The following is a 22036-nucleotide window of genomic DNA, read 5'->3' as shown; positions in this document are numbered from 1 at the left end:
AGGAGCTATTTGAACATAAAAGGGCACAAAGTGGTAAGTTTTACCTCTCTGCGATGAAAGACAGAACTTGTGTCCCATTTGATGCAACGAAAAACTGCTATTATGGTAACAGATCACAGAGCAGGGCTATTGAGCTTTCTCATTTTGACAACCTTGCATGAAACTGCATGCTTTATATTCCTCTTAATTTGTGCACCTGCCTCACATTTGCTCATATGGCAGAATATGGGTTGTTTGTTCTGTGATAAAATGTATTGTACATTGTGAAGACAGCAAACAAAAAAAAATCTTGTACAAATAAGCAGCACTGAAGTATATGTTCTTTCTTATGAGCATTTGAGTGTATTTACCAACATGTAGGATAATGAGTAGGATCTACAGCAAAGTCCCTAATTACTTCTGTTTCCATGAGTAAAATTTTATACCTAAAACTAAATGAAACTTCATTTATGAAAGTTTTAATTGATCACAAGCAAACCTATGAGAAGTTAGGAGTATAACAATTTAACTCTTGGATGGCAAAAGAGGTCCTTTAGGAGAAAGTCTTTCTGGATGGTTGGTCAAATAAATTTAAGGGAGTACTGCATTTTAAAAAGGACAAATATAAAAAGAACACATATATTTAGCATCAAATTGAGGGCATATATTGTACTATTTAGGACTAATCCGGGGGGGTCTAGGACAGCCTAAGATTCTTGGCAGTATATATAAATTGAATTTAACCCTTTCAACATTCAACATCTTTCAAGTGTGGCTTGCATCTAAAATAATAAAAAAAGAATAATATCCCCTGCATTTCGTACATCCATAACACATTCCATCTAAAGACTTCAAAGCACTTCAGCAAAGCCATTGCCAGTTCAGTGAAGGTTTGAGAGGGAAAAGAAAGGCGCAAGAAATGCTTCCCAATTTTACTTCTCTCAGATCCTGGCCACAGGTACAGTTACTACACTTGAAATAGCAAAGGGCTTCCCTTTGTTTCAGCAGGACTCAAGACAACCCACACATCACAGAGAGCGCCGCAGCTATGTGTGGCACACACTGCCCTGCTTGCTGAGTACTGCTAAAACAGCTTGCTTCTCTCCAAACTCCTCTAGTTTGACATGACCCCTGCTTTCCATATGGAGTATAAAATATTGTTTATAACTAAACAAACCTAACAGCACCTCTGTGGAGCACTTTATTATTATGCCTACTCTACAGATGGCAAATGGAGCTGCAGAGAGCAATATTCAGTGTGTTAGTATACTAGTAAGTTTTCACTGTAAGTGATATGTCTGATATTAAACAAAATACGATACTGTAATTCCATCGAGCTCTGCTTTAATAACTTACTTCTAGCAAAAACTGAGCAACAAGGAGATAAAGATCTCTTAAAATGACCAACTTTACTGCATATGCAAGAAGGAAAATATTATATTCATTTATATACAACTTTTATACAGCAAAGCTCTCCTTAGATTCCTATTTACAACAGCTATTATTTGAAGGGCATGCTATGCAAGCTGTCTTTTTTTTTGCGCATTTAGCAATTTAACATTTTTGGACTCTTAGCTTCACAATCATGAAGGTCTTTGCTTATATTGTTATTATCTTATATTTAAGAATGCCAAGCTATCTTGCATTGAAAATATGCCAAGGCATAAGAGAAAAAACTTGTTTTACCAGAACGCCATAATGATGAAAACTATTTATTGTTCCAATTAGCTGAGAACTAAAAGTCAAAGGTACCATTTATGTATTTCCTGGATGACCGTGAATCAATTTCTAAATCAAGAATGATAAAGTTGAACTATATCCTAGTGAACGGCATATGTTAGGAATATTTGCCAAATCCACTCCTCTCCACCACCACCTATATGCATTTCCTTCAGCACAAAGGAAACCTTATGTACTGAAGCACAATGCAGTGAAAATGTGTTTGACAGGATTTTCCAGACACAGCCTTTCATTTTTCCAGAAAGAACAGAAAACACTAACCCAAATCCTTAGACAGAATAAATCTTTGGCAGCTCTAAACTAGCCTGTAGGTATAGGGTGGCTTTTCTCTACAAGTAGCTAAAACTGTAGAGACTTGCAATGTCAGATTCCGAAAACAGAGTAATAAAGAAAATTCCTTTGTGACCTTGCACTAAATACATGATAAAATTCCTTGCATTTTGGGAGGAGAGCGCCACTGCCATTTAGGGAATACTCACTCCTAAAGGCAGAATTCGAAGGCTGTATACCTTTAACTCTGCATGTAAATATCCACAAACATACAAACACATTCACTTTTGCAAATATGCATGCACAGCTTTAGCAAGTTTGTGAAGACACAGAAAGTAAACCTTGAATAAAGTCTATCCTCAGGCCTAGATCACCCAAACGAGAGCAAGCCTAGCTGTGGATGTGACAATGCATTGATCCACTGTCCCCTACGTAGTCCAGTTTGGATTAACAATTCACAGAATCACAATATTCCTAACTGCTCTAAGCAAAACATAAGCCATGACTCTTCTTGATATATATGCTGAGAAATTTTGAAAAATAGACCTTGTACACCACTTGAAGAAAATATAAAGTTTCTGCATATTTCCAAGCCATACAACTTTCTCCCATGCAGTTGGAACATAGATGCCCATGTGCAATAAACTGTATTATAGCCCAACAATATAACAGAGGAAACTATATCACTACTGTACAGTCTCACTATTATTCTGCTCAGTTAACCAAATTTCCACAGCTACAAAAACATTCAGTATGTAACCTAACTCTAGTCTTCAAGAATCTTCTGTTCTTGACAGACTTACCAGACTGTCTCATATAACTTCCCATACACTAACAATATAGACAACATCAGCCAAAATAACCATAAAGTATCCTGAAAACAAAAGTATTTAAATGACAGAAAAGTGTTTAAATAACAGAACTATTATTTTCTGAAATAGAGGGTTAAAACTGCCACTGATAACTTGTATAACTATACATCTTCTAAATATAAAATAGCATAATAAACCTAAAGATACAAAATCCAGTGCACCAAAGATTCAATATGATACAGCAGATCTCAAGGGATCTACTGCTGTTTTTTCATTTCTGAAAATAACTCTGCTAAACAGAATCAACTGCTGACAAAAATCAAAAGGCTTGCATAAATTATGGTAGCTGTATAAGTCCTTCAGAGATATGGAAGTTAAAGTCAAGAATCAATGAGAAATCACCTTGTTCTATAATCATTCTAAATCAGCATGCACAGTTATGATATAAGGCACACAAAATGTATTTTTACTGTGTTCTTTCAAAAAAGAAAAATATATTTAAAAAATAGTGCAATATTAAAATAACTGTTTTGAGCCTTATTTTTTGTCAGTTTTCTTATCTAATTTAAAAAAATAAGGCTTTATCAAGAGATATACTAGTCAATTGACAGGCTTCTTTAAATTAAAAATGTATGGCCTTCAGCTATTATATTACAGCAACACATTGATCATAAAACTCAATAGTTCATTACTATTTCAGCAGTTTCTGTTCTGGATACCCATGGAATAGAAGCTGCGTACACATATACAGTGCCATCAGCTAAAAAAATATGATGAAACTGTACAAATTATGTCAATTTGCACCACAGATGCTACAAATCAGTCAGAAAAAATATTATGTGCTACAAAAACCTGCAAAAATCCTCCCCCTAAGCCACAGGAGATACTTCTGTAGACATAACAATACGTCTTTATCTTTTTTAGCTGACTACACCGTAAATGGCATTGTTAATAGCTACAGACTAATAGAATGTTAAAATAATATAGTGCTTCATTCGAGACCAGTAATGCATGGAATGAAAGCTGTGAAATTAAAATGCTTGCTTTGCAGGTAGCTGAAGTTAAATCAATGACTTGACAACATCATATAAAAAAAACAGAAATATAACCACCAAGACTCTTAATAGGTAATACAACAATACTTTTCATGTAAGAATGAAGATAAAACAATCTGGCTCAAAACCATATATATTATACACTTCTTTTTTTTTAAATGTATAAATAATAGACCTACCAACATCTAGTAAGTTGCTGCCTAGATAAAACTTGGTACTTTGCATGCTTCAGTGATCCAAGAAACACCTCTGGTATATTCTAAAATACACCAGTTTATTATGATAAATTGTCCATTGTGCTGGACAGTAGGTCTAAAAGGCAAAATCTTACCTGTATCATTGCCTGTGATTTGAATAACATACAATCTTATGGCACTTCCACGATCAGGGGATGAAGTAGGAGGAGAGACCTCTTGAGGTTGTAATGCCTCTGTGGCCTCCTTCATTTTGGGTGGCGCAGTAGGTCGTGCAACTGCGGTAGCAGTTGATGATGTGAAATATTCATTATCAATTTCCAGTTCTGACATTCTTCCTGTCAGATCATCATCAGCAGTGACTTTACTGGGGGAAATAGACTCATCAATTATTATGATATCACTACTTGTTACTATTTCATCATCCTCAAGAATGATACGTGGTGACTTTGGGGTAGGTTTGGATGCTGCCGTAGGCTGAATTTTGTCTACAGCACTAATGGAAAATGTAGTTACATCACTGCGGATTGTTTTTTCTGTTGCATTTACTGAAATTATAACTGGTTTGATTTCTTCAGGTTCTTCTGATACTCCTGAACCTTCCAAAGTTTGGCTTGGAGAAGCTCCCAACGTCAGAAGAGTAATGCTTTCCGAAGTAGAATGGTCTGTCGGCACTGTATGAGGGGGCAACACGGATTCCCAACTCACTATGTTGCTGTCCTCTTCTTTGGCAGATGTTCCTCTGCTTTCATCTGTTTTTGTTTGGATGCTTGCTGTTGCAGACATTGCTTCAGTAATCTTTTCTTCTTGATCAGCAGCAGTTGCAGCTTTGAAAGTCACTGTGAGGTGCAAGGTGACAGTGTTTGTTTCAGCAGGTCCTAGGACTCTTCCATAATCTGTCAGCTTTACTGAAGGCACTGATACTTCTGTTGCTGGATATGTTTCATCGTAGGCTGAACCTGCCTCATCCTGCTTCTCTTGAACAGTTGATTGAGATGACTCAGATTCTGATATCATCTGTTGTTCCTGTATTTGAATAGTTGTCACAGGTAAGGTCGAATCTGTAGAAGTACCTGATTCCATATCTTGATCTTTTGTGAAGAGCTCATCTAGAAATACTTCACTATCTTTTGCAGTTGTTTCTGTTGGAACAAAACCACCAGAAGTAGTCTGATCAATTATTTGCATATCTCTAGTGATCCCATTTTCAACAGTAACCAAAACTATGGAAACATCATGTTCTTTCTGGGCAACTGTAGTACTTATCTTTCTTACATCTGTAAGTATTATAGATTCCTTTGCTCCTACAAAGCCAACTGATGATGTTCCTATGTCTTGAAGAGTTGTCAGTGATTCTTCCTCAGTTACCATTGCAATGCTTGTCTGATCTTCTGTCACTGTGTGTAATGAAGCCTCCATCTCAGTAGTGACATCTTCATCAGCAGGTGTTGCTATTGATTTCTCAGTAACCTCTTTTTGCTCAACTTCTGGGGTAGGCATGGACATTTTCAAAATATACCCTGATGTTTCATATCCTTCACGTTCAGTGACCTCCATAAACGTGGGCAAAGCAGTTAATTCCATATCACTTAAGGATCTAAAAGGCTTTATTGTTGTACTATCTTCATCCACTGATATTCTGGATACCGTGATTAGTTTCAAAACTGAAGAGCTGCTTGGGGGGAAGACACTTCCAATATCTTTACTCTGATCAGAAACAGCAGATGAAGCTTCTTCAGCATCTTTTGTTTCCATTGGCTTAGTGCTTATCTTAATTTCATCTCTTATTTCTGAACTTGTTGCTCCTGAGTGTTTCATATGTTCCATAATTTTCCCTGGAGAGGATGTAGGCTCCATTCCCTTTTCTGTCAGTAGCCATATGCTGGAGACTGGAGGGGCAGGTGTGGACTTCTCACTTACAAAATATCCCTCAGATTCTGTTTTAACAGAAGCAGGAGTGACTGTTGTGCTATAAGGGGTTGTAACATCAATTGTCTGCTCTTCTGGCTCCTTTGCTTTTTCCTGTTCTTCTAAAATGGCCGATCTTACTGTTTGTGGAGATGAGTGGATGATGGATGTGACACTCTCTCCAAAGCTTTGAGGGGAAGTAACACTTCCTGAGAGTGTGATGGCCTCAGATCCTGTCTGACTAACAGCTGGTAGAATAATAGACACAGGTATTGCAGATGACATGGTAGGCTGCTCATCTTTCAAGTCCTCTCTGCTTCCTTCAGCTGATGCTTCATTATCCTCAAACAGAGTTGCAGAGGAACTAAATTTAAATGATGGAGTTGACTCTTTGGCCGTAGAAAATTGTTCAGTGGTTACCACATGCTCATCTGAGAATGTTTCTGATATAGCAGGAACATCTGATTCTGGGATGTTACTAGTAACCATGCCAGAAATCCTATCAGGCATAATAGTGAACATGCTTTCATTGCCCTCTCCCTCTGTAGTAAGATCATACTGATCAGTGAAAAAAGATTTGGGGATTACAACAGTTGTAAGGTTCTTGTCAGATTTTGCTTCCATTGATTTTTTGGGGGGTTCTTTTGTTGACTGGGTACCAAAATAGCTTTTCTCTTTTGTTAGTGAAACTGAAGTCCCTGTCCCGGGAAACCCCCTCTGTGAAGTTGATACCAAGCTGTCTGTAGGTGTCATCATAGGACCCACTTCTATTTGTTCAGTCTGGTCATCATCATGGTTTTCCGAATTACCTGTTTCAATATCTTCCCATGAAACAGAAGAACTCTTAACTACAGTTGTGCTATCCTGAAAAATAACAGGGGTCAAGAAAGCATCCTTCTTAATGCTTTCAGACCTACCTTGTTCCTTGGGCAATTCTGCTTCAGAATAAGTGTGTTCCTCCAAAGCTGCAGATGTGCTCTCTGTTAAGCTAGGTGAAACATCATATTGAGTCCTTCCCAGTGCATCATAAGTGCTTAATTCACCATCTGTGACAGTTTGAGGTAGAATGGTGGTTAACTTATTGTTCTTCATAAGCACCTCCATTTTCCTTTTTTCCTCAGCCAAAGCAGTAGTCATTTCTATATCTTCTTCACTCTCAAGGGTTGTTTCCTCTAAATAAGGGACCTTTGTTTTGGTGATAGCCATTTCAGTAACTGAAGCCTCAAAAATAGGAGGTTTAAGAGTAACTTTAGCAGATGATGGTTTCACATTGTCTGACGCAGTTTTCAGAGGTGTACCCAGTTTAAGAGTTGTAGACTCTGGTATGATTTTTTTACCTTAAAAAAAGGAGAAAAAAAGATGTTAAGGAATCATTTAGTAAAAGCACAAATTTTGTGCAATGACATTTAATGTTCAAGCATTCACAGCATGTATGCACAAATCGGTTATTTTCACACACTCATGTCTAATTGGGTGCCTATCTAATATCTATCTACTATTATATAGCAAACTTGGACAAAACGAGGGCATAATGGCAGATTTTAAAATCTGTGAAGGAGCCAATCTTCTTCCATCACTGCTGGGTATGTGTGTACATTTATTCACAATTGTTTAAGTAACTTTCCACTTTCCAAGAAAATGTTTGGAAGATCCAGATATTCAGAGATTTGCCTGAGATGCTGTTACTTATTATTCATTACTCATTATCTGATAATTCCTGAATAAAATAAGTATCTATTTAAAGAAAATCAGAGCAAATACCAAAGGTATTCTATTTGTCAAATAGTTCATTTGCACACTGCCATAAGTATTTACTTTTAAAGAGTTTATCAATAACCATTTTTTTTTTTTATCATGTGCAAAGTGACATGAATCTAGCCCTATCCAAAGAGCTGTTCCAGCTAGAATTAATTTTCAAGACAACTAGAACTGTGCTGGCATAAATAAGAGATATAGGATCTTTTACACACTTCAAGTTTGCAAACTTTGAGTGGATCAAAGAGGCTTATTCTTCATGGAGAAATCTTTTTTTTTTTTTTTTTTTTTTTTTGCTGTGAGAAAACAAAAATCCTTAATACTTGTTTTAATAGGCTGAACAACAGTTTTAACTGTCATCTTCTCCACCCAGATGTTTTACATTACTGTAGTCCTTACAACATGCATGTAATATGCTATCTACTTTGTCCTCCTTCCGATGCAAGACATGAGGCAGATTTTCCTAATAAAATTAATCAACCTATTAGCAGCAAAAAAGCAAGTTCTCACCAGCAGTTGGTTATATCAAAGGCTATCTTTTTTTTTTTTTTAATATTGATTCTTTTTATATTATGAACAACCTGAGTGAATTTGTTTTTGGATAGAGAATGTGGCTTTGTACAGATATGATATTGTTTCATTCTCTGTCTTATGCTTTCACTGTATAGCCTTTTTTCACCTTCTTTCCCACCATTGCTTAAACAGGGATTTAAAATAATGGAGCAATATTAAAACTTAGTATTTTTCCCCAAGGAAAGCACACTATACAACTTAAGGCGGCAGACTTTAAGGATACCAAATAAGGATTTTAATAAGAAACATGCTGAAAACTGTTATCATGTACTTCCTTTGTAATGTTTGCCTCTTGCTATGAAGCCAGTAGAGCACTCTAGGGATTTATTTGACCTGTACCTCATCCAAGATATTACTAGAGATATTTGCAGGTATGCATGTCTTGCTAAACCACATTTCTGGGAGAAGGACAAAGACTTATCTTCTTAACAGAGAATTGTTGAGTGAAGGTAGCTGCCTCAGTAAGGCAGTTTAAGCTTTCACCTTCACATAGGAGAAAGGAAGCATGAACAGAACTAACAGCCTGTGGTTAGCTGTATGACAGAGATGCTTCCCTACTCTTTTTTTGCCCATTCTGATACTGGGCTGAGCTGACAAAGGGATGTAATACATTGGCTTTGCTATGTTCAGCTGTCTGTTGTGTTTCCACAGAAAGTCTTCCACAGAAAAACAGTGCTTGCAAGTTGCCTTGCACCACATGCACACGGATGTGCTGAAATACTCTTGCTTGAACTCTCAGTACTGTCAGAAACAGAGGTTTTGAGGGGGCAAGGAAGAGGTTTGCAGAGACAACTATTTTCCATTTCCATCACCTAACAAAGGTCTGTCCTGTTATATACTATGAAAGCTGTTGCTTCCTATATTTCTTCTTTCAAAACCAGTCTCTGATTCTGAGCTTTAGATGGACAAAGCATCAGGCAAACAGGCCCTTAGTCACAAGAGGATGACTTGAAGTCACCCTTGATGTGGGTCTGTTGAAACAATTAAAATAATGCGAACTTCATTCAGTGAATTAACACATAGGACAATGTGTCTCAAAACCTGAATATTTCCAATTTACAGCTAAAATGAAATCATAAATCCAATCTAAAAAGAAACAACAAAGCTGCACGAAACATAGCCAAAACAAAAAGCAGATCTGAAAAAACACACACACAGAGCTAAAATTTGTTAAGTAAAATTTCCTGAAAGAACAGTTGGAGCACTTTTCAAAAAAAAAAAAAAAAAAAAAAAAAAAAAAGGTGACTTAGAAAGTTGAAACTTGTTCTATGGACTAGATTACAGGCAAATTGTAAAGTCCCTGCTCCAGGCTTTTGAAGGGACTGAGGAGCTTCATCCCCATTAGAATTAATTTTACCCATCACACTTAAAAGTGATGATAAACACTTGAGGAGAGGGACAGAAGGAGAAGCATGACAAGATACTATTATGCAGATAAAGCACACACTCCTGAGCTTAATTAGTCCTTCCTCTGGCATGCAGTTCCTTTGAAGTCCATTAGGACTGCTTCCACTGGCAGTTTTACAAGATCTTACCCACAAAAAAACAAAGAAAAAAATATATATATTAAAATGTTGCAGATAAGAGTATGAGAACATGGGGCACCTCCAGCTCCCACTGACACACTTTTGAAGTGAGAGCTGCCAGACTGCAATATTATACCAGGTGTCAGGATTTACTTTCAGCAGCAAAGACTGTCTGCAAAAGAGCATCCAGTGCCTGTGCTGGAAATATCTGTAGCTACGGCTGGCTCATCATTCACAGAAACAAGGACAGTAAGGTTGCACATTTCAAGCAGCCATGACAAAGTCACATGAGAAAGTCAAAAAAAAAAAAAAAAAAAAAAAAAAAACCCACACACACACACACCCACCCACCACTTACGTTCATAGCAGTAGGCATCAAACTTGCTATCTGGATAAGGAAAGCCTGTTTGGTTCTCATAGCGATATAGGGTTCTCACCCCAAGTAAACCTCCTCCACATTGGGGCCTAGCCACAGATGCAGGATAGCGAACACTTCCATCAGCCAGCCAGCCATAGTCACACTGGTCAAAACCGTTCCTCCAGGCAACATACAGGTTCCCAACAGATGCAAGAACGCCATCTCTTCTCCGACACAACTCCTTAGCTTCTTCGAAAGTTAGCTTCATAGGAACCGAAACATGAACGACTTGATCTAAGGGAAGAGAACACAGATAATGAAGACAGAGTATCACCTTCCATTATCAAGTCAGTCTAGATTCCCCTCTTTCTTTCAAAGTCCCCCAAATTTTTTCTTCCAATTTTGTTTAAATTTTTTTTTCCCCTCTTAAAGTTTTACTTAAAATTAAGTAGATAGAAAACCTAATTGCTCATAATATAAGAACGTACCTACCTCAAAAGCAGAAACATTACATATTAATGTTCTCCACTGTGGTTGAAGATGGAATCTCTAAGCAGAGGTAATGGTGGGCCTTAGAGCTCCTTGGTGAGCTCTGTTAGAGTACACTGACTCAGCTGTACTAATTAAGTCTAATCTGAGCACATTTATTTTCTCAGTAAAACACATCTACATCTGCAGGTCCCTTACCTGACCTTTTAGTCATCACTAAAATCTCACTTGAAATCAAATGATCTTCACTAGCTGCTCCAAAGCAGCTTCTAATGTCATATTTCCATTGGTTTCGCTTTTGCCCCAAGGGGAGGAGAAAAAAAAAAAAAAAAAAAAAAAAAAAAAAAGCTAGACAACCCCTTATTTAGTTTAGCCTCCACAAAATTATAATTTGCAAATACCGCCTTTCTATCCAGATACTAAATCCAAATAAACAGCACATCAAATATTTTCCAGCAGAACATCCTCCAAGTTAAATCACTATTATACAGTTGGTGCATTCACTCACCAAAACATCAGAAACAAAAGTAGGAAACTGACTCTTCTAATTTTTGTTCAGACTTCACAAAACTGATGAAATCTAAAATCCAGATGTTTGAAGAAAACACCATAAATTCATCATATTCATTATAAGAGGTTCTCTTCCATCCAATGTACAATGGTGACTGCTGCTGCAGGGCTGCTAGTTCACATCAGGCAGGCAATCTGTCTCACCTCTGTACTTTTCTCAAGACAAACTAGCAAAAGACAGAGGGAGAGACTAGATCACCCCAAGTGGTTTCATTCACATTACACTTGTTTCAGGCTTGAAAGGAATGCAAGTGTGAAAGAAGGCAGTGTGCCAAATTGCTTTTTCCTCCTAGATAGAAATTATGATTTGTTATTATAGCTGTAATATCAATCCCATAGTGTAAGTTTCTTTATACATGTTGTAGGGTGTTTCTAACAGAAGTAAAGTATTGTAGCAGGTGAGGGACACGGTATGTCTGGTGAGCACACTTTAAGATAAGGGAAGTGAACAACCATTTGCCCTCAGAAGTGCTGAAATGATTTATTCAGCTCTACAAGGCATACAAACAATACACCTTTTATTACACATTTTTGTGGGGTGCAGCCTCTTCACCAGGGCAAATCAGTATTCAGGGCCAATACAAACCAATATAGTTACCCACAACACTGTCCCAGTGACAGCACTGTGAATCAATGAAGCAAGGACAGACCTCCGCACAGCAACCCACCCTGCTAACCCATCCAAGACTATTCAATTATCCCCTCATGTTGCAGCTCTGAAATGTATGAAAATTAGTAGTTAAAATAATTGTGATTAGAAGGGAGGCTTTAAGTTTAGTTCGACAAGAAAGTAAAAAAGAAAACCAATGTATTTTAATGCTTTGCTAATAACAAATATGATATATTAAAAAGGTAAATAATGTCAAAAGAACCCACAACATCCCTTCTGGGAAAAGCTTCCTGAAAAGACAGGAAAATGGGTAAACAGAGTAAGATTAATAGCAATGCAAAGTTTCCATCAACTAATCTGGATCACCGTGCATAGGAAGCCAACTGCCTCCAAATGAAGCCTTTGTGTAGCATCATTAGAGGTATTTATTCCTCCAAGTTGATATCTGCACCACTAAAGCAAGAAAACTTAGTGAAACTCATGCCTGACTACAAAACTTCAAAACACAACGTTCAAATTACTTATATAAGGGAGGCCACTTAACTAAAAATTTACCCATTCAAGTCTCACAAGTTGCATTTTTATATGGAAATTTGCTTTCAATTAGGCAAATGCAGAGCATTGAGGACCCAGAGCTTCTCTGCACAGCTCGTCAATCTTACCCCCCAATACAGCCTCTCCCCATCCAGCTGTCTCTTCAGGCCCCACATTGGACACCATTTGTGGGGTATTGAAGAGCAGGGGTCTCTGGAGATGGAGAATCAAAGACATCTGCTGCAACAATACAGCTCCTTATAAAATAAGGCTGGAGCAAGCCAGCCCCATGCCCAATCCTTGTAAAGGGCACCCAGCTGGCAATCAGAGCAGTCTCTGTATGCACCTCAGCTGCTGGGGAGGTGGGAACCACCCCATCACCTCCAAGTGCCCTGGGTTCTGCAATCTCTTCACTGACCCCAGGATGACCTAGATCTCACAGATTGCCTCAGGCAAGTTTCCATATAAAAATGCAACTTAGCCTTAGAATATGCTTGCATATGCAGAGCTGATAATGCACATTTAAAAGGTGGGTGGCATATCCTGCTCTGTGCTAAGTCTATCCTGCAGACCCAAGACTTACTTATATGGTTTACCTTTAAAGTCAGCTGATGTCATGTAGATACCATCTTTGTCTAAACTGTGTTTTACCAGAAGGAAATAAAATAAAACAACAAAATCCTAAAAAGAAAAAGCGTGTATTTAAAAAAAATACAGGCTAACCAGAACACTCCAGCAAGTGAAGTCTGAAGTTGCATTCTTTGTCACCTATTTCACATTTTTTAATATAATAAATGTAAAAAGAATGTGAAAAGGTACCAGAGGACCAGCAAAATGCTTTTATTGTCATTCCATGGTACACTGAGTATAGAATCATGTATTTTGGGAATGATAACAGCAAAAAAAAAGTATAACTATGCTAAAACATGTCAGTTCACAATGGCTCCAGTCAAGGAATGTTTTGCTATGACTCTAGAACTCCTATTTAAAAACAACCCAGCAGAGTGTAAAAGTCAATTTCCAAAGAGTGGTCATTTTCTCAAGACATGATTTCACAATTGGCCTGTCCAGTTCAAGAAAAAAAATTGTGTGTTTCAATGTATATTTGATATGCATAGTAATTGTTGGGATAATATGCAAAAAACAGGGCAAATTAACAAACATTCTGCTATATATAAACCTCAAAACATTTGAAAGTTGTCCTACAATTTTCCAAAACCATAATTAAAAAAAAAAGGGGGGGGGAGGGGGTGAAGAAAAATGACTTCTGTTGAGCACATGGGAAGAAAACAGCACTCAAAACTCAAGGACAGGAAGCATCAATCAGATTACAGCAGCCCCAAGATATGTGATAAGAGTTCGTACAATCTTTCCTGCATTTCTCACCTGGAGCAAACTGTGAGATCACGCAATGGACTTAACACTTCAGGGAACTGCACACTGACAATGAATCAGGACCTACTACTCATGTACAGGAAGCACTCGTGTATATTTTTTTGGGAAAGCAGCAATGCAGATGGCCCCATATTTCCTAAAAGCAGACCTATAATAATGCACCCTTGCAGGTATCATCTATGAATATGGACAGAGAACATTCTGCAATCCATGTCACCTCTCTGATGTGATCAGTGCTAAAGCACTTGCTAGACACGAGTCTCCGGTCAGAAAGAGATGGCTACCAAATTATTGATGTTTACATATTTTGTGTACATGCTCTGGAAGGGCTACTTATATAATCCCTGAAGCTTTTCCCTGCAGTTTCGTCCTCAGAGCCATAAGATAGTTCTGTTTATACCATGTGAAAAGAGGGATGGTCCTACTTCACTGTAAACCTAGCTGCTTATCTCGGAGAGAAAAAACGACTTAGTCTGGAAAATACACCATTTCCCCTTTAGTCTATGTACAAGTGGGGTAACAGAACAAGAGGGAAATAACAGAAGTATGAATGTGAAGAAAGATGCTGGTACTTAAAGGAAGAACATTGGAAATTTCTTCAGAAACAGCCAAATTTTGGGGGGGGGGGGGAATCTTTTGTATAGCTCAGGGTCTGCACACCGCTTTCAAGACTTCAACCTCAAAACTGAGGAAGGCTATGGGAAAAAGGACTTATGCTCCTATCCTGCCTTGCACTGTCAGTTGCAGTAGCTGAAATTGTCTGGCTAGTTCAAACTACTAAATAGAGAATATTTATACAGAAACTTCCTTTAAAAGGAATAAATAGTCAATGGTGAAACTACAAAGTATATTTAATCCATGTATTCTTTAAATATAGCTCCTATTTTGGAAGCACAAATGGTCTAAGCTCCATATTTAGCAGGAAGAATTCCCTCCTCTTACAGTGTCTTAATTATTATGTCTGAAAGCACCTTGATTAACAAGCTGAAACTTTGGGAGTGTACCCCAAGGAAATAAAGAGAAAACTTGTCTGGCTGATAAATGAGTGGCATAGCCACCAACAACAAAGCTGAAAAGATTCTGTTTTTTGTGTGTGTGTGTGCGCGTTAAAAGCCATGCGCAATGTTTTCATAGCTGGAGCCCACTCTGAATATTTTAGCAATATTATGCAGACAAACCCCAGGGCTTAGTCCAGCAGATAAAGAGAAACCAGTCTTATAGTACCAAGGAGTGAAATGGAGACTATGACAATGTTTAGACTGCAGACAATAATGCAATGGGTATTCTTCTTGGCCCCTGTTTAAAATCAAGTTTCAAGTTGATTGCCTAGCTTCAGCAGTCAGAACACTCAAAGAAACCTGGGGAGCACTCCAAGAATTTTTATTTCTCTCAGATATTTCAAGTCAGATGAAGGTGCCAATTTTTTTCTCTTGAAGACAAAAGCTGATACACTACAACCCCCAAGCAAAAAGATCTAGAGACTTATCAGGTGGTTTTATAGCAAGTTTCATTCCTTTGAAGGATAACACATCTTTCTCATTGGGAGATATCTCCTTAAGTGGGGCATGTCTATAGGTGTGAATATTGCGAATTGCACATCTTAAAAAGCAAGCATGGAGACATAGATAGGATAGACCCATAGCCAGGAGTCAATACACAACACGTATTGACTAGGACAAAACTAGAGGTAGCTGCTCACTAAGCGAGTTTGACACATCTAGTAACACATCAAACACCTTAAAAACTTGCACTTGTTTTTTTCTCTATATATATTCTTAGCCTTTTTCCTCATCTTACTCTCCCAGAGCAACAGTTCCCTTCATTAGTCTCATCTGGAATTCAGTATCACAAATGAGGAAGAAATGCTCAGAAGTTTTACCTGGTGGTGGTTTGATTTTATGACCTTCAGCAGTGTCAATTAAGAAAGACTAAGGGAACTATCAGGGGAATCCAAAGAGAGACCAAGTACACAAAAAAACTAATCATTTCCTATAGATTTTAATGCTTGCCACTAACAACTCTAAGTTAAAAAAAAAAAAATCCAATATGCTTCCACATGTTTGAGGAGAAGACCCAGTATTCCTCACCAGAAGCCCAGCAGCTTTCCTTTTGGAGTATAATGGGTCTGTAGCAAACTCCAGACATGCTCGTTAGCTGGCTCAGAGATGTTGAAACCTATCACTCAACAAGCAGAGCTGCCTTCGTGAGTATGTTAGAGCTCCAGGGCTCTGTGTCTTCCTTTTCCTCAGAATATGAACTCTGTCTAACCCTTGATTTCATTTCTAGAATACAGTCAAGTATCTAGAGAAAAAGGAATATGGTGGCAACTAAAATATCTAACCATGCATACTTGGGATGACATGTTCAAAGAATTCCCGTTTCCTCCTCTTCTCTCTCTTTGGCCCATTCAAAAGGCCCTTCCAAAAGGAAATAGAAAAAAAAAATAGATTTATTCTGATCTGAACATTTTAGCTCAATTACTTTAAAGCAAAAAGCTAGACAAGCTGAAAAAGTCTTTCACATGTTAAAACAAGCTAGTAGATTCATTTTGATATACATCAGTAATGATTTAATTAAACCCTCTTGAATATCTTAGGTCTGTTTTAATGCGAAGTGATAGCTTAACAGGAATCCATTGCACTTGGAAGGACTGGAAGAGTTGATCTTACTCTATAGGCTGCCCTGAAGCATGAAGAGTAACATAGTGACTGTTACACCCTTAGAGTGCTCTGATGAAGTTGCAGAATGTCACTGAGTTATATGAAGTAGAGAAATAGATTTTTAATGATCTTTTTCTCTATGTCTTACAATAAGCATTCAGAAGGTAGGATTTTTGCATCCCTTTGAAAGAGGGATGAGCTCAAATACGAGGTTAGGCGTAAAAAGCATCATGGCATTATTTCCTATTGCGCTTCCTATGTTTGGGCCCTATATTCCTCTTAAGAATTCTTGCATGCTGTATATACATTAGGACACACAGTTCAAAGCTGGAGACACACATGCCCAGTTTAGCCTAATGCAAAAGATATGTCCCTATCATAGGCCCTGAAAGACAGAAGAAAATAAGTCCTTTTTTTCCTGTGTTCCAGGGTTAATTTTAACTGAAATTTAATCTAGTGCTTGCTGCAGAATCAGCATAGACTCTAGAAGAGATCTTTAGCTGCCAAAAACACAGAAACTTCTTACCTGAAGCTTTAATAATAATTTTTAAAAGTTATAGCCTAGGTATTCTCACACAAATATCTCACACTAGCAAAATTGCATAGAAAATATTAAAAGACATCTTCCCCCCCCCCTCCCTTTTTTTTAAACCACCCACACCACTAACTGGGGCAGGGGACAAAAGGTGCATGGAAAGGAGACTTTATAATCCTCCCCACAGCCACCCCAAAATAGTTTTCTTGATATGGCTCCCCATCTGCATATTATATATGCTTGTTAGACATAAATGGTTTCTCTCACTGACTTTGGCCAGAAGACAATGCCACATGGAGCAGCCTGTGCTTTGGCTCTGCACCACATATTCAGAGCCCCACACTTCATCAGTGGGCTTTGGTGAGCAGATTTCACTTTGTCTCCATTTCTGACATCACAGTATTGACAAATTAATCACACATATGCTTATCTGAAGACAGAACAGAAATTTTTCCTTCCTGACCACCCATTTCCATCCAAAGATTACAAGAATTAGTCTATAGAAGGCAGTGGTGAAGACACCATTTCATTAAAGGTGTTTAGTATATATTCAGGGGACAAGGGGGGGATGTTACATTTTTTTGTTAGGAATATACACATATACAAACAGGCAGGCTTGCTCATAGCCCTATCCGATTTACTGTTGCACTGATGTCAAAAGCACTATACCAAATGCGTATCAGGCAAAGATACATCCCTTAATATTTACACTTACAAACTCAAAGCATCTTTTAGAACAGAACAATGGAACTGATATGGAATAGAGCAGAACTACAGCCTCAGATCACTGCAGTAGATGGAAAATGTACTTTGGTTATAAAGTATTTCTGTTCCCAGAGGGATGTTCCCATGAGCATAACCGGCACAAAGCCATTAAAAAGAAAAAAGGTTACAGAACAGAAATGGATATTTCTAAATTTAGTTTTTAAGTATAAACATTTAACTAGTCACAGCAATGTCTAAGCATATGAATATTTGGTATCTGGAATATATCTATAAGTCCACTGGAAGGATATAGGTAAATTCCCTTCTAAAAGGGAAATGAGAAGAAATGATTATAGTATCACACCTGTAAGATGGAGAGTTATGCATAATAGAACTCCCCAATCTCAGGAAAAATTACTGTCCTTTTTTCCTTTTAACCACTCCACTCTTTCCTGAATAAGTACTGATCATAGAATTCAACTCTTCCATAAATCTTGGGGTACCATGGCACAACATGATCCATGGTTCATAGACACCCTTTGCATTAGGGCCTGTAAATAGCAGCCTTTGCAAAGGCTATGGCCATACTATGGAATCATAAAGCATCTTGTTAAAAAAAAGATGTAGATTCCTCATCGGAAAGTTTTTGCTTGTTTGTTTCTTTCAATGATGAGAGACTCTATTCACAAAAAGATGGCATTAGCCCTTGATTGCAATTAAATCCTATTAATTTTGTCTAATTTTAAGTGCTGAATATGTAAAATGTTAACTGCAAACTTCGTGAGCTATAATATAGTTAGCATATGTACTATATTCACCTTTACATATATGCACAAATGTTAAATATATTTCTTTGAAAGTACTTTAATAACATTCTAACTAAAGACGATGCTTCAACAGCAACTTTTTGAGAGATCTACTGTCACTGACTATTGCCACTTTAACCTTGTCTCTCAGTAAGCTGTACACCTTCACATTCACTGTTAAGCAAGGTCTATTAGACCGCAAGCTATAGGTTCACTTCATTCAGCAACTCTCTTCATATTCAAAACAGTCAAAACATTTTGCAAGAAACTACTTATTTTGCTACATCTCTGTATTAGATTCTCCAGTCATTTTAGATTTTGCAGTGCAGAATATGTATAGGTCTATCTTACCTTTCATGTGTTCCACATAGCAATATACATCATAAGTTTCATTAGGAAAACGGCGTCCGTATGTCCTGATTCCTTTCTTTCCCATTTTATCTCCAAAGCAGCCGATTCTCGGATATCTAATTGGATATCTGAAATGCAGCATAATCACGTTTGTTATTATGGTAAGTCAGCATTAAGTCTGCACAGGCTAAGCATATTATTTTTGGAAAATGCTGTCTAGAGACCTTTTAAATATCTCACCTAACAGTCTGGTCAGCCAGCCAGCCAGCATCACATTGTTCAAATCCATCTTCATAGGCTGCTTTCAGTTGTTCAGGGCTTGCTATGACAGCACCGTTGTTCAGACAAGTCTGTTGAGCTTGTGTAAAATTCAGAGTATACCTGCTGGTTGCAGCACGATAGTGAAATACAACACCTGCAAAGATAACGAACTCACATTACTGACACAACTTGCAGCATTTTTTGCTATTCTCACTATATTGTAACTTTCCCTAGATGCTGTTACAATGCTGAAAACAGACTGGTATAATAAAAGTAGTAAGAATCTAAAAATTACTTCAAAATTACTAGACTGATACAACATTTCATTTGGGATCAAAAGCATTTCTGCTCAGCACAACCACAAAAAGGTTCATTAATTTAGCAAGAGATAGCAACATATTTCTCTGAACTCGTTTTTTTAGAGCTTCATATTGCTTAAACATGCAAGTGCATTTCCAAGAACCAACTATCTTTCAACTCTCCCATTTTTGAAGTAACCACTGCTTTTCTCAGTTGGCATATACTGGCAATCTCTGAGATAGCCAAACAAGGCAAAACTAAAGAATTGTATCAGCGTTGGTATCACTCCCAATTTACAGTAGCTTTTACAGTGTTGAGAAAAAGCCTTTGGCCATTTGTAAATCCTGGAAAGGAACTTGGAGAAGGCTTTGTTCTCCTCACCCTGATCCAAGAGGTAAACTTCACCTATTAGAGTTTAAGGCTCTTCCATTTTCAGTGAGGGAGGAGCTAATGGACATAAAAGAGCCTCCAAGATGAATGGGAAGGAGGAGGTCAGTATATATAAGCCTGTCCAATAGCTGCAATAATTAGAAGAAACCCTGGGGCTAAGGAGATTCAAGTGCAGGACTTACATTGCCCCTCTTTCTGTGTCTAATTGAAACAAAATCCATTGTCCGAGTTTTTACAATTTAAAACGTTTGTAAAGGATTTTTCCCCCCCTTTGTCTATTTGCTTTCTGCAAGAAAGGGCAAGAAAATAAGTTGCCCGAGAACAAATAAAGCAACTAGAAAACAGACTACAGCCATATAACATTGTTGCTGGACATCTGGCAAACCAATAAAGCATAGCTACAGGAAGGAGTAGCAGTGACTACTTCTAAGCAAGAACGAGCACTCATAAGAAAGTAATTTGAGGTATCCAAGATTCATTGCCCAAGTGACAGAATTTTGTCCGAGAAAGAATGTCTTTTAGTCAATTATCTGTGTGTTACACTAACGAGAGAAAAATGTAAAGTATTTCACTTCTAAGAAGCAGGACTTACATGCCTAAGAGACTAGTCCAGGGGTTTCACATCTTTGGGCTGCACCATTGCTTTTTAACTTGCTAGGGTATCATGCTGCAAAACTTGGAGGAATTGCTAGAGGGAGGCTCACATAAGACAGCTCATACTTAACTGTGGCCAATAAATTACCATTCACTATCACTAGTGAACTCATATTGCTGCAACATACCGTCTCAGAGTCACACAAAGCCCGAATCTGGCAAGCTGTCTGATCTGGCAAAGGATACCTAATTGGGTTTTTCAAACAGCAACCCAAGAGAAAAGACTAAGATTACGATGTCAGAGGTCGCAATTCTGTTTATTTTTAGGTTCAAATGATAGTCTGAGAGGGACAGGCCTCTCAAAGATCCCCCATCTTATTTCCAAATCTAATCAGATTCTACATAAATTTGATGATTCTCCCTGCCTTTAATGCAGAAAACAATTTACATCAAAAATGCACACCAAAATAGAGGCTATAGAACAGGCCACTGCATGAAAGGAAGGAATATGGCAGCATTTTCAGCTTCCTGCATGAATAATTCACTTGTGTTCCTCATTTGAGGTTTTGCACTCATCTTCTGAACCCTGTCCTAGGCTCTGGAAGCAGAAGCTGCATTGCATCAGCAGGAGCTCCATTGGCAAATACCTTGGAGAGCTTCTCAGCATGCAGACAAAGTGCAGAGCAACTGCTTTGCTCCCATGCATCCACAAGGGCTTCCTGCTCTCCAGAGGCAGGAACAGCTTGAACTGACTAACTTTGTTTCTCTGCACAGTTTGGGGTGTTTGAGCTGTACAGAAAAACACAGCTGCATGCACAGGTACACAAACTGCTGTGAACAAGCTGGTCCAGAGAGGATAAGCAATTAATGCTGTGCTCTACCTAACCTTTTCATGGGGCAGATTCTCCTGAGTGGAGGACCTCCTTGCAAGTACCCATAGAGACTAAGCCAGTGCTGATCAATTAAAAATAGAGAAATCATGCCACGCCCAATAACTGCCCTCCTCAGCTGCTCTGCAGAAGTAGTAATGCCATAAGGCTGATGCAGCTCCCAGAGCTCTTTGTTTGCAAGTCCTCCAGGCTGGCACAAAACCCCACCAGGCTGCACATCAGCAGCCATTTTGCCAATCCCTGCAGGAAGGGGATAGCAGCTTTCTTGGGGCATTTTTACTTCCCTGCTCTTGAGGTGCACTGTGCATAAACCCTGGGTCTTTTCTTTTTTTTGACCAGGAATAAACTCATCTCTCCTTCCCTTTGATAGCGGTTAGTCATTGTGCTCTTCCAGTTTCAGCTGTGGAAGCTGGAACCTCCTTAGATGAGTAATTCAAGGCAGAAAGCACGATTTTAAAGATGTAGCGGTCTTAATTTAGTTAGCAAGGAAGAACTCATAAGGGTGCATGACATAATTCTGAGTGATTAAATAAAAAAACATCTCTTCAAATGCCATGCTTAAGAGATAATGAAGGAGAATTCTGGCTTTAGACAATAAATCAATTAGGTTGTCAACATACAATCTCTCAGGGCTAAGAGCACAATTGAGGAGCACTGTTCCGGCATTGAAAACAATTCCCATTTATTATCATTATAATGCCTTCAAGAAAGAAGAGTTTGCATAAAAATGAAAATGTGAATTATCATCTAAGTCTGCTTCTCTAATTGTTGCTTCT

At 38.1% G+C, this 22036-nt stretch overlaps 1 protein-coding gene across 1 annotated transcript in view; it reads right to left on the bottom strand.

Annotated features, from left to right (window-relative positions):
- LOC104569502 (versican core protein-like) overlaps window positions 1-22036 on the bottom strand; it is a 97701-nt gene that overhangs the window by 56887 nt on the left and 18778 nt on the right. Inside the window, exons 3-6 of the mRNA XM_088519787.1 lie at window positions 19066-19240; window positions 18826-18953; window positions 10171-10464; window positions 4188-7295 (exon numbers count right to left, since the gene is read on the bottom strand). Of these exons, the coding sequence (XP_088375913.1) occupies window positions 4188-7295; window positions 10171-10464; window positions 18826-18953; window positions 19066-19240 (3705 nt within the window). The remainder of the gene's footprint in view (window positions 1-4187; window positions 7296-10170; window positions 10465-18825; window positions 18954-19065; window positions 19241-22036) is intronic.

Source organism: Tinamus guttatus, unplaced genomic scaffold, assembly GCF_059628265.1.
Source record: "Tinamus guttatus ecotype Peru unplaced genomic scaffold, ASM5962826v1 Tinamus_guttatus_pri_ptg000071l, whole genome shotgun sequence".
Classification (NCBI taxonomy): domain Eukaryota; kingdom Metazoa; phylum Chordata; class Aves; order Tinamiformes; family Tinamidae; genus Tinamus; species Tinamus guttatus.
This window is presented reverse-complemented; position numbering and strand designations above follow the sequence as displayed.